General features: G+C 42.0%; 1 protein-coding gene across 1 annotated transcript; it reads right to left on the reverse strand.

Moving 5' to 3' along the window:
* Positions 1-3006: 3006 nt before the first annotated feature.
* On the reverse strand, positions 3007-4182 carry LOC135465514 (protein toll-like). The gene has a single exon (XM_064742752.1). It carries the CDS (start codon positions 4180-4182, stop codon positions 3007-3009), a length of 1176 nt encoding a protein of 391 aa, XP_064598822.1.
* Between the last annotated feature and the right edge of the window lie 8716 nt (positions 4183-12898).

Consider the following 12898-nt stretch of genomic DNA (forward strand, 5'->3'; position numbering starts at 1 on the left):
GACACTGAAAAATTTCATTTAAGAATTACGTTACCTAAATTGGCAGATGTCATGAATGCGGATAACGACAGTAACCATCTTTCCAGACGTTAACGCAATTTGTAATAAAACACAATTTGTATTAATTATTACAATTTGTTACTCTAATAGTGGCTTTTTGTTATAAATCCTTACAAATGGCAATCCTAAGAGTCACAATATGTAGTCGTAATAAATTGGTACGTTTTTGATACCCGAGGTGGGGGGTTTGTTGTAAATACATGTAAAAAAGAAAAAAGACGAAAACTGCATTTTAAAACATATGTGTTACTTGTTGCAATATTGCAAGTTGCCCTTAAGAGGCTAACCCAGTTTGTAATATAAATACGATTTGTAATAATTTCATCAAAATATTTTAAGTGTTGACACTGAATCAGGTAGATTGATCAGTGTTCGGATTTCAGCGTTTGCGTTGTGCCAATTTATCAACTATCACACAGACTTTGAGGCTCTGGTTTTATTCTCAAGGCCTCAGTCTTTCATATGCTGTTTTGGGATAGGGGGTTCATGGTATAGCCTGTGAATGTTCATCACATAGACAAAGGCCAGCATTATGGGGGGAGGAAGCCCAGAAGAATCCGAGGGAAACCCACGACCATTGGCAGGTTGCTAAAAGACCTTCCCACGTGCGGTCGGAGAGGAAGCCAGCATGAGCTGAACTTCAACTCACAGCGACAGCATTGTAAGGGAATGTGGGCAGGTGTGTGTGGGGGGTGGGGCGGGGGGGGGGGGGGGGGGTCCTGGGTCATTGGCAGGCCAGTGAATTAAAATGTATTACACAAATTTATTTATTTATTTAGTTATCTGATTGGTGTTTTACTCCGTATTCAAGAATATTCCACCTATACGACGGCAGCCAGTATTATGTTGCGAGGACACCCAGCAGAACCCGGGGGAACCCACGACCATCCACAGGTTGGTGCCAAACCTTCCCACGTGCGAAGGTCGTGGGAGGGAGACAGCATGAACTGAACTTGAACTCACAGCGACCACAATGGCGAGGGGCTCCTAGGTCATTGCGACGCGCTGGCATGCTAACCCCACGTGTGACGTGGCGTATACGCCAGTTTCCGATACAGGCAGAAAAGAAAATATAAAAAGCTATCATATAAAGCTGGAGACTTGCCTATAACAAACATGGCATATCAAACGTGGGAGAGGTTGTCAGTAACTCACCAATTGCTGGTGGTTTTTTTCAAGTATTCTGAACCCATTCCTCCACTCAGAAAACATTATTTACATACACCCGGTTTCCTCACACAATAGTGCTGGCCGCCGTCGTGTAAGTGAAATATTCTTGAGTACCGCGTAAAACACCAACCAGATAAATAAATTTACATAAAGGTGAAAAAAACAATGAACAATTTCAGGTGTATTTCAGGTGTAGTTATTCGCAGCATTTCTCTTCAAGGGCCCCCACTTATACACATCTTTCTACATGTATGTAGGTCACCATTTATGTAGCTGTACACGATCGTCAACTCCGATGTACATCCACGTGTTGATAACAAAAAGCACTAAGAGGAGGAAATAAATCCAGAGCTTTGTTTTAAGAATATGTAAATCTGTTTTTACTTCAGCTTTGTTTTAAGAATATGTAAATTTGTTTCTGCTTTAGCTTTGCTACGACGTGTAAATTTATTGTTCACGCTGCTGCTGAGAAACTAACCTGATGACACTTTCATCCGCAATAAAATCAACGTTCGAAAGCCCAAGCTCATGTGGTTAGCTTATTTTTTCAGAAGCTAACATTTTGTCAAGCCTGTTCCTGATAATTTTGTTTCGTGGTATGTGCATAGAAGTCCTACCAAACATGCCCGCGGATATAAGATTTGGGAAAGTTACCCCAAAATAGATCAGGCAAATTACATCACAAGTCCTAGACAATAGTCGACCAGAAAAATACGATGTGTGAGGGATTTTAATGGGCGTTGGGTGAGTGGTCGTGTGACAAGTAGGGCTACCGTGGATTGATGGACACACTGCCTCGCTGCAAACGTATATTATGACATTTTGACCGTTCAGTTCTGACCGGCTACATGTGGTCATATATCGAAACCTGTTCTATAATGATAACCTTAAGTACTGGTACAACAAAGAGGTCATAAATAAAGACATAAATAAAAACTAGGAAATGAAATAAACAAACAATACACAGACAATTAAGTTACATCTTTAGAGCAGGCCTACCTTAATTATGTATAAACCAATTAAATTACAACCCTCGTCCATTAGCCTAATCAATGTTGTGCAACTACACTTACATTTTTTTTTACATGTATATCATTGGATATTACGCTGAAATCAAGAAAATCGGTTAAAATACCACTGAAGCTGGATTTGAACCCTAGATCTCTTCGCCAGAGATTTGTTGTCCAGATTTGAGCTTTTAAAGTAACTCCGACAGCCTTAGTTTGCCAGGTAAACAAATAACCAATACAAATACTCCAATAGAATTGTAATTCTGCTCATAAAATCACAATGCTAGAACACTTCTCAACAGGAAATCTCTGGTTTTACTTAATGTCAAAATTGCTGTCATTGTTTGCAGATAAGTCCAAATGTTATCTTTACTAAGGCCGACAATACACTCGCTCTGATGCGGTCGATGTTGAGATTGGTACTTTTACCAGCCTATTTTCGGCACTAGAATTTGGGTTACATCAATGATATGTTATGCTGAAAAACGACAATAGTATGACAAAAAATTGACTGCGAATTCGTGGACACAGGAACATAAACGCTGCACAACAACATTTGTTTAATACGACGAGAATTGTCAATGTTACCTCTTTAAAGTATATATTAAAACTGTAAAGGAGATAACCATTATCGGTAAGTTCTCTCACGCTATTACAGTCATTTCTGTTATTATATAACATGTGTATATAGACACCTGTCAGGACGAATACCTCATTGCGCGAACGCAATTCATTACCGATCTATGTTGTATAACAATAAATTAGATCATTTGATCACAGCTTTATTTTTGTTACTGTGTTTTCCGACCTTGGTGTCCTTCTTCACCCTCCCCGCCCCGCGGGATAAAGTGTAGGTAATCTTATCCCAGAAGAGTTTGTCCCCGGCCGTTATATAGGTGAATGTTTCAAGACACTTTCTTAAATCGGGCTCCAGTTCCTCCTTGGGAAAGTCTTCCAGCAAAATGATCACCATGTGACGGCGCTTTTCTATCAAACTTTGATGCATAGCCGTTCGAAACTCATAAATGCACCACTCGCTTTTCGTGAAATTTCGTGATAACACGAGAACCGTGTGACGACTGGACTCCACAGATTTGACGACGTTGTCAGCAATGGCGGCCCCCACCTCAAAATCTCGATGGTGAACACAAAGTTTGAAGGCGGGGCCTTTCTCTTTGCTCTCCAAGCCTTTGACTAGTGTGTTTATGACCCAATGGTCGTCCATGCTGCTGTACGAAATGAAGGCATCGAACGTTTTCTTTTCTTCAACAATTTTACGGAACAAAATACCACAGCGTGTGTATAGTACAATCGTTAGTTCCTTACGATGCCGGAAGACTAGAAAAGTAATAACTGTAAAGAGTAGCACGAGAAAGCCTAGAGAGGAAACGACCACAATGAATGTTACAGGTAAAGGTTCTTCGCAGAATATATCCTCTTCTGTCAGCTGTCCGAACGGCACACCGACCAAACGTTCCGGGGAGGCACAGGTCATGTTCCTGATGTACTCATAATTCCCCAGCCCCACCGCAGCCAGCCGTGAATTGTCCCGCAGGAACCTGAACAGATGCTCGTTGGTAAAACAGTCACAGGACAGGGGGTTGTTCCTCAAATTGATCGCGACTGTTTTCAGATATCCAAGGATTTCAGTGTTATCACGGGTCAGTTGAGAGATGTTATTATATCTCAGATCTATTTGACCTATACCATTAGTAGCCTCTCCAAAATCCACAAAATCAAAACTTGAGATATTGTTCCATTTCAAGTCCAGGTAGCGCAGCCTGGGGTATTGATAACGCCAGAGCTTCACCTCGGATGGAACGGCTTCGTATTCCCTGAGGGAGAGATTGTAAAGCAGAAGCTGAGGAAATTTGGCTTTAGCATGCAGTGTGAAAAAGTGCAGATGAAGTTGGTTTACTTTGTTGTTGTTACTTTCATCCATATATTGCAGATATTTATAATCACACTGATGAGGAATATCTTGCATTTGCCTGATCCAGTCTTTCCTTATTTCTGTTTCATTATGTATATATGCAGGATTGTCTTTGATAGTGTGTGTGGTGAAATTTTTCAGAACAAATTTTTCCAGAGATTCTGATGAACAATAAACGTCCTTAGATAATTTCAAAACATAAGAAGACCTTTCATTCAGGTGCGAAAGTGTTAAATAACTGACCACATTTTCCAAGATTAGAATTCGAAGGGGGTTTGACGTATCGTTGGTATCCGAGAGATACTCAGAATAAAAATCCGTGATTCTGCAGTTCAGAATTTCTAAAGATACCAGATGAGGTGCCTTAAACGGCCATGGGAAGCTAATAGAACTGTTCATTTGGTTCACACAGAGAATGTCCAGGGCGATGGGCCGTCCTTCCGTGCCATTGCCCCAAGCTCGGAAATCAGACAGCGAGAGGGAGCCTTGTGTAAGCCGGCACGAAATGTGGACGAGCGGCTGAGACCAGTTAAAAGATGGCAGCTCCGGATTCCAATCAAGAAAAGAAATATTCGTCCTGCAGTGTTTTTCCCAGTGGAGAGGGAGTTCACCAGGGTACATTGGTTCGCTAGCTGACCCAAGAACCACTATAAAGAAGGAAACTGCTCCAAGATCTGCTGCACTCATCATTGCTATCATCTATTCTTGCTGCGACAGAATCTTCATGAAAACCTCATGTCTCAGTGGTATACTCATGGTGTCCGCACAATCACAGGTACCGCTGTTGTTGTTGGAAGCGCATAACCTGTGATCTGAAGTCAGACGATTGTTACGTAGGTACATCTAACACACAGTGTGTGCCACTCATTGTCATCACCTGGTTATCCAGCAGGCCTATAACCCGGAAGCTGTTAGAGCCTTTTTCCTAACTTCATTATAAAATTCCAAATTCACTCACCGGCAAAGTTCACTGTCAGGGTTTGTGGGCATGCATGAAACGCATGATAAGCCCTAAAAATGTTGCAATAGAGACTGTGATGTAGGTTTAACTGTTCAAAACCAATGCTTAAGTTGTCAGGTCGCCACATCCTTCTGGTGAAGGGTTGCTGACAAAACCTGGCACATGATGGAACAAAAATGACCTGTGATGAGTTGTCTGAGAAGCTTTAAAAATACAAGTAACTGACGGATGAAGTTGTGTAGCCTAAAGCTACACTGAGTGTCGCTTGTGGTTAGCACAGCTAGGGAACCACATACATGAAGCGTACATGACAGAAACAAAGGCCTAAACATCCAAGCCGACACGCTCTGATTAATGACACCGAATATCCTGTACTGTGTGGCTATGTTGTTACACAACATTTCAGATAATTGTTTTTTCATTACTGCTACTTCTTCCTTTTTAGCGCCCCACCAACTGACTCCATCTGACATCCTCTACTATTCACTCTCTGAGCTCCTCTGAAGTCCCCACGCCCATACTGTTACCATATATGATTTCATCCCCATGCTTTCCTCATCCAATCTTGCCCATAAACGCTGCCCCACGCGGTCTCCTCAGCAACTAAATCCGCACGTCCTCCTTCATTATCTGCAAATCCTCCTGAACAATCCCATCCACACTTCTTCCTCAGCAACCTTTTCCCCACATCCTCCTTCATTATCTGCAAATCCTCCTGAACAATCCCATCCGCCCTCCTTCCTCAGCAACTCTATCCGTGCATCTCCCTGCATCATCCACACGTTCTCCTCAACATCCTCATCGGCACATCCTCCAAAACAACCCCTACCGTGCCTCTTCCTCTACAATCCCATTCGCACAAATAATAAATATTGCGTCACAAAACAATCCAATGAATATTCTATACTGACGATCATTTTTTAAAAACGTTTTCTATCAGACTGCAATAAACTGATGGAGGAAGTGACAAATAGATACTTAGTTATCTGAGGATACCAGCATTGTTCAGTGTTAATGTTTATATTTTGCACAGGCATACAATAACTCACGTAGCTATTTTATGAATGTTTTACTAAGCAAGGTGAAGATAACACCCGACAATCGGTATTAGCATACATTGTTCAAGCAGAAGCCTCTAAAGAAATATCCATATAATGTTTTGTAGGAAGAAGTAAATATATTTGGTCTCAACCTTAATTGATCGGAGTTATATGTCGTACATGTTTGTTTTAATAGACTGCCTCTTCTTTTTTCTACAGCCCGCCAAATTCTTCGTACATTCAGACACAAATCTGAAATACACATGTAGCATTGTGATCGTGGCAAGGGAAAATATGTCCTTTTTGCACCTGAAAGCTTGCATTTCATCGCCAAATTAAAACTGCCGATATTTCCTTTTATATTGAGATTTGTTTTCCTCTGCTATAAACACGTGTATGACTCCCGGGCCATGATACACGAGCTACACCATGGACCTGACTCCCAGGCCGTGATACACAAGTTATACAATGGACCTGACCTCCAGGCCGTGATACACAAGTTATACAATGGACCTGACTCCCGGGCCATGATACACGAGCTATACCATGGGCCTAAAGATGAACGTAAATTGTGGGAAACAGAGAAGAAAGACGGACTGCGATCGAAAATATTCACACATAACTAAAAAAAAAGTCATGTTCGGTTCAATCCTGCTCAAAGATTGCCTTTTTTTTACTTATCAAGAAGTTAAAACATTCACTCGCCAGGCAACTCCTAAAAACACGTTAGCGTGACGTTTAGAGGTCCTGGGTGGTGCAATATGGATCATTCAGCGGTACGTTTAGAGGTCCTGGGTAGTGCAATATGGACCATTCAGCGTGACGTTTAGAGGTCGTGGGTGGTGCAATATGGACCATTCAGCGTGACGTTTAGAGGTCGTGGGTAGTGCAATATGGACCATTCAGCGTGACGTTTAGAGGTCCTGGGTAGTGCAATATGTAAGCAATCTTTATTAATGTATCTAGTCTTCACAATACGTTTCGTCCAAGTGAAACTAACATTGTTGTAATCCTTTGTTTGTTGACATCGCTTCTTTTGCCCGAATGTAGGATGCTTTTTCATAACAAAAAATTAGTCACAGTTTCGTAATGTTTCCTCGGATCGGTTTGAATATGAAGTGTAGTGGATGAAGAGTGGGCAAGTTTGAATGCTTCGTCATGTGTAAGTGTAGAGGTCAGTTTCAATGCTTTGTCGGGTAAGTGTAAAGAACAGTTTGAATACTTTGTCAGGTAAATGTAGAGGTCAGTTTGAATGCTTTGTCAGGTAAGTGTAGGGGTCGGTTTAATTTCCTTTTCAGGTAAATGTAGAGGTCAGTTTGAATGGTTTGTCGGGTAAGCGTAGAGGTCAGTTTTGAATGGTGTGGCAGGTAAGTGTACAGGTTAGTTGGAATGCTTTGTCAGGTAAGTGTAGTCAGTTTGAATGCTCTGGCGAATAAGTCTAGAGGTCAGTTTGAATGCTATGTTAATTAAGTCTAGAGGTCACTTTGAATGCTTTGTCAGATTTAGCCTAGAGATCAGTTTCAGTAGTACGTCAGTTAATCCCCAACAGGCCAGTTTGAATGCTTTGTCAGATATAGTGTACCAGTTACTCTGAACTGTGTGCCTGTTATCCCACGAGTTATGCCAGATCGACTGTTGTATTTTTGCCTTCTGTGTGACATGACAAACACAAAAGCAACTGTAAACCACATCATTTAGATAGAACTTTATTTTAATATCACGTGAGTCGTCTTAAGTGGAAACGTGTACTATTCAGCTAAACATAAATAATTTTTCATACCAGTTAAAATACCACTATGGTTTGCAGCTGCGATTGTGTTTGTGGCTAGCCCTCAACAATGTGTCACCTGCATTTACCTGAATTGCTCACGCATGTCTTACATATGACTTTTATAACACATGCATATTTTGTAAGATCCACCTTTAGTACAGCTGTAAGCTATTTTACAGGTGGAGAAAACGTAAAAACATTACATACAGTCCAGACCAAAGAGTGGGAAAGTTTAGTTGTAAATGTGGTCTTCAATATTTTTTTCTTTCGATTTTTCTTTAGGGAGAAAAAGATACTTGAAAAGAATTTTTGTTCGGTGTTCTTTAGTAGCCTTCATTTTGCTGGATAACTCACATTATATATTTCCGTATCGTATCACTGAGTAACCATGTAAGGAATTTATCCTTCATCATTTCTGGGCTGAAGACGACCGATGTACATCTGTAGAGATGAATGGCTTCAGCGATGTGACCATTCTTTTCAAAACCGAACCAAGGGGGATAACCTCCTCAGCAGATACATTTGACGTAATCAGCAGGATTCTAGAATATACATGCTCCCCACCATTCGAGATCACACATTTCTATTTTAGAATGGTCACCCGCGCGACCGTTGTTGCCCAGTGAAAAGCACAGTATTTTGTCTGATGCGGGATAATGTTATAAATGACGATGTAACGTGTGTTCAGTAAATATATTTACACTAGAACTTGTCTTTTTCGGCTAACAGATGTATTCATCCTGGATTTGGATCATATTTACATTGATAATATATTCATAAATATTATCATAATTCACATTACATTCATGTCTTTTGATATAAACAACAAATTTATGTTCAAATAAATTTATCAGACATGCCCCACATCTTTACTCAGAACATTATTATGCAAAGACCATTTCCACGCTCTTCCCTCTCATTTTGGCATCATTTTTATGCTTTCTGTTCCTATAGAAGTTATTTGTGATTATACATTACTTTTGATGACAGCACAAGAATTTGCGTAATTCCAAACCAGTTGAGTATGGAATTCTTCTCAAACCATGGTCTTATGGTGGTGTACAGTGCTACTTTTAAGCACAGATGTATGCATGAACAGTCAGAATAAAATCCTGAGGTACACAAATCTAAATTGACAAGGGGCCAGATATTACTGGCAATGATTGCAACCATTTGCCAACTATCGCACTGTCATCACTGCTCTGGTTTTACCCTCAGTATTTTCGTCTTTTACATTTTCCCAATACACGCAGCGCAAAGCTTATGTAAACTTTGTAGGTGGAGTAAACCACTGACCTCTGGCAAGTATGAGACAAACTTTCCAAAGAGGCCTTACATGTACATGCGCTGTTCACTCTTTATTACTACAAGGCCCTGGGAAAAGTGGGCGAATAGGACAAAACCACTAGTTTTTGGCAAGTGCGAGACAAACTTTCCAAAGAGGCCTTACATGTGCTATTCACTCCTTATTACCACCAAGGCCCCAGGAAAAGCGAATAAATAGAAGGAAACCACCAGCATTTGGCAAGTGCAAGTTCTGGATGTGCTGTTCACCCCTTATTATCACCAAGGTTTCAGGAAAAGCGAGTAAACAGAAGGAAACCACCACCATTTGGCAAGTGCAAGTCCTGGATGCGCTGTTCACCCCTTATTATCACCAAGGCCCCAGGAAAAGCGAGTAAATAGAAGGAAACCACCAGCATTTGGCAAGTGCAAGTCCTGGATGTGCTGTTCACCACTTATTATCACCAAGGCCCCAGGAAAAGCGAATAAATAGAAGGAAACCACCAGCATTTGGCAAGTGCAAGTCCTGGATGTGCTGTTCACCCCTTATTATCACCAAGGCCCCAGGAAAAGCGAGTAAATAGAAGGAAACCACCAGCATTTGGCAAGTGCAAGTCCTGGATGTGCTGTTCACCCCTTATTATCACCAAGGTCTCAGGAAAAGCGAGTAAATAGAAGGAAACCACCAGCATTTGGCAAGTGCAAGTCCTGGATGCGCTGTTCACCCCTTATTATCACCAAGGCCCCAGGAAAAGCGAGTAAATAGAAGGAAACCACCAGCATTTGGCAAGTGCAAGTCCTGGATGTGCTGTTCACCCCTTATTATCACCAAGGTCTCAGGAAAAGCGAGTAAATAGAAGGAAACCACCAGCATTTGGCAAGTGCAAGTCCTGGATGTGCTGTTCACCCCTTATTATCACCAAGGCCCCAGGAAAAGCGAATAAATAGAAGGAAACCACCAGCATTTGGCAAGTGCAAGTCCTGGATGTGCTGTTCACCCTTTATTATCACCAAGGCCCCGGGAAAAGCGAGTAAATAGAAGGAAACCACCACCATTTGGCAAGTGCAAGTCCTGGATGTGCTGTTCACCACTTATTACCAACAAGGCCCCAGGAAAAGCGAGTAAATAGAAGGAAACCACCAGCATTTGGCAAGTGCAAGTCCTGGATGTGCTGTTCACCCCCTTATTATCACCAAGGCCCCAGGAAAAGCGAGTAAATAGAAGGAAACCACCACCATTTGGCAAGTGCAAGTCCTGGATGTGCTATTCACTCCTTATTACCACCAAGGCCCCAGGAAAAGCCACTAAATAGAAGGAAACCACCAGCATTTGGCAAGTGCAAGTCCTGGATGTGCTGTTCACCCCTTATTATCACCAAGGCCCCAGGAAAAGCGAGTAAATAGAAGGAAACCACCAGCATTTGGCAAGTGCAAGTCCTGGATGTGCTGTTCACCCCTTATTATCACCAAGGCCCCAGGAAAAGCGAATAAATAGAAGGAAACCACCAGCATTTGGCAAGTGCAAGTCCTGGATGTGCTGTTCACCACTTATTATCACCAAGGCCCCAGGAAAAGCGAATAAATAGAAGGAAACCACCAGCATTTGGCAAGTGCAAGTCCTGGATGTGCTGTTCACCCCTTATTATCACCAAGGCCCCAGGAAAAGCGAGTAAATAGAAGGAAACCACCAGCATTTGGCAAGTGCAAGTCCTGGATGTGCTGTTCACCCCTTATTATCACCAAGGTCTCAGGAAAAGCGAGTAAATAGAAGGAAACCACCAGCATTTGGCAAGTGCAAGTCCTGGATGCGCTGTTCACCCCTTATTATCACCAAGGCCCCAGGAAAAGCGAGTAAATAGAAGGAAACCACCAGCATTTGGCAAGTGCAAGTCCTGGATGTGCTGTTCACCCCTTATTATCACCAAGGTCTCAGGAAAAGCGAGTAAATAGAAGGAAACCACCAGCATTTGGCAAGTGCAAGTCCTGGATGTGCTGTTCACCCCTTATTATCACCAAGGCCCCAGGAAAAGCGAGTAAATAGAAGGAAACCACCAGCATTTGGCAAGTGCAAGTCCTGGATGTGCTGTTCACCCTTTATTATCACCAAGGCCCCGGGAAAAGCGAGTAAATAGAAGGAAACCACCACCATTTGGCAAGTGCAAGTCCTGGATGTGCTGTTCACCACTTATTACCAACAAGGCCCCAGGAAAAGCGAGTAAATAGAAGGAAACCACCAGCATTTGGCAAGTGCAAGTCCTGGATGTGCTGTTCACCCCTTATTATCACCAAGGCCCCAGGAAAAGCGAGTAAATAGAAGGGAAACCACCACCATTTGGCAAGTGCAAGTCCTGGATGTGCTATTCACTCCTTATTACCAACCAAGGCCCCAGGAAAAGCCACTAAATAGAAGGAAACCACCAGCATTTGGCAAGTGCAAGTCCTGGATGTGCTGTTCACCCTTATTATCACCAAGGCCCCAGGAAAAGCGAGTAAATAGAAGGAAACCACCAGCATTTGGCAAGTGCAAGTCCTGGATGTGCTGTTCACCCCCTTATTATCACCAAGGCCCAGGAAAAGCGAGTAAATAGAAGGAAACCACCAGCATTTGCAAGTGCAAGTCCTGGATGTGCTGTTCACCCCTTATTATCACCAAGGTCTCAGGAAAAGCGAGTAAAATAGAAGGAAACCACCAGCATTTGGCAAGTGCAAGTCCTGGATGCGCTGTTCACCCCTTATTATCACCAAGGCCCCAGGAAAAGCGAGTAAATAGAAGGAAACCACCAGCATTTGGCAAGTGCAAGTCCTGGATGTGCTGTTCACCCCTTATTATCACCAAGGTCTCAGGAAAAGCGAGTAAATAGAAGGAAACCACCAGCATTTGGCAAGTGCAAGTCCTGGATGTGCTGTTCACCCCTTATTATCACCAAGGCCCCAGGAAAAGCGAGTAAATAGAAGGAAACCACCAGCATTTGGCAAGTGCAAGTCCTGGATGTGCTATTCACTCCTTATTACCACCAAGGCCCCAGGAAAAGCGAGTAAATAGAAGGAAACCACCAGCATTTGGCAAGTGCAAGTCCTGGATGCGCTGTTCACCCCTTATTATCATCAAGGTCTCAGGAAAAATTGGAGTTTGACAGAAAACCACGCAACTGACCCATCTAATTTACTTAAAGCCACAGCTAAACAAGGCATGCATCTTCGTATGACAGCTAAACAAGGCAAGCATCTTCATGTGACAGCTACACCAGACGTGCATGTGACCTCATAATGATATATGACAACGGTTATCATACAAATGAGACTATGTCCACGTGTCCATCCTGAAATATTCCAAGAGAGCTGAATGGTAACTGTGTTTAAAAATATCTAAGATACAAAATATTCATGTAATGTCCTTAATACTGATGCAGAACGAGGAATCCGTGTATTTGTTGAGGTCATTTATTTACATGCATTATTTTGCAACTGGTATCTAGAGACTGTTTACAAACATGCATTTTTGTAACTCACTTCTAGAGATTGTTTACAAACATGCATTTTTGTAACTCATTTCTAGAGATGTTTACAAACATGCATTTTTGTAACTCATTTCTACAGACTGTTTACAAACATGCATTTTTATAACTCTTTCTGGAGGTTATTCATATATTCGTATTTGTAACTCAATCC

The sequence above is a fragment of the Liolophura sinensis genome, chromosome 5, assembly GCF_032854445.1.
Source record: "Liolophura sinensis isolate JHLJ2023 chromosome 5, CUHK_Ljap_v2, whole genome shotgun sequence".
NCBI classification, from domain to species: Eukaryota; Metazoa; Mollusca; class Polyplacophora; order Chitonida; family Chitonidae; genus Liolophura; species Liolophura sinensis.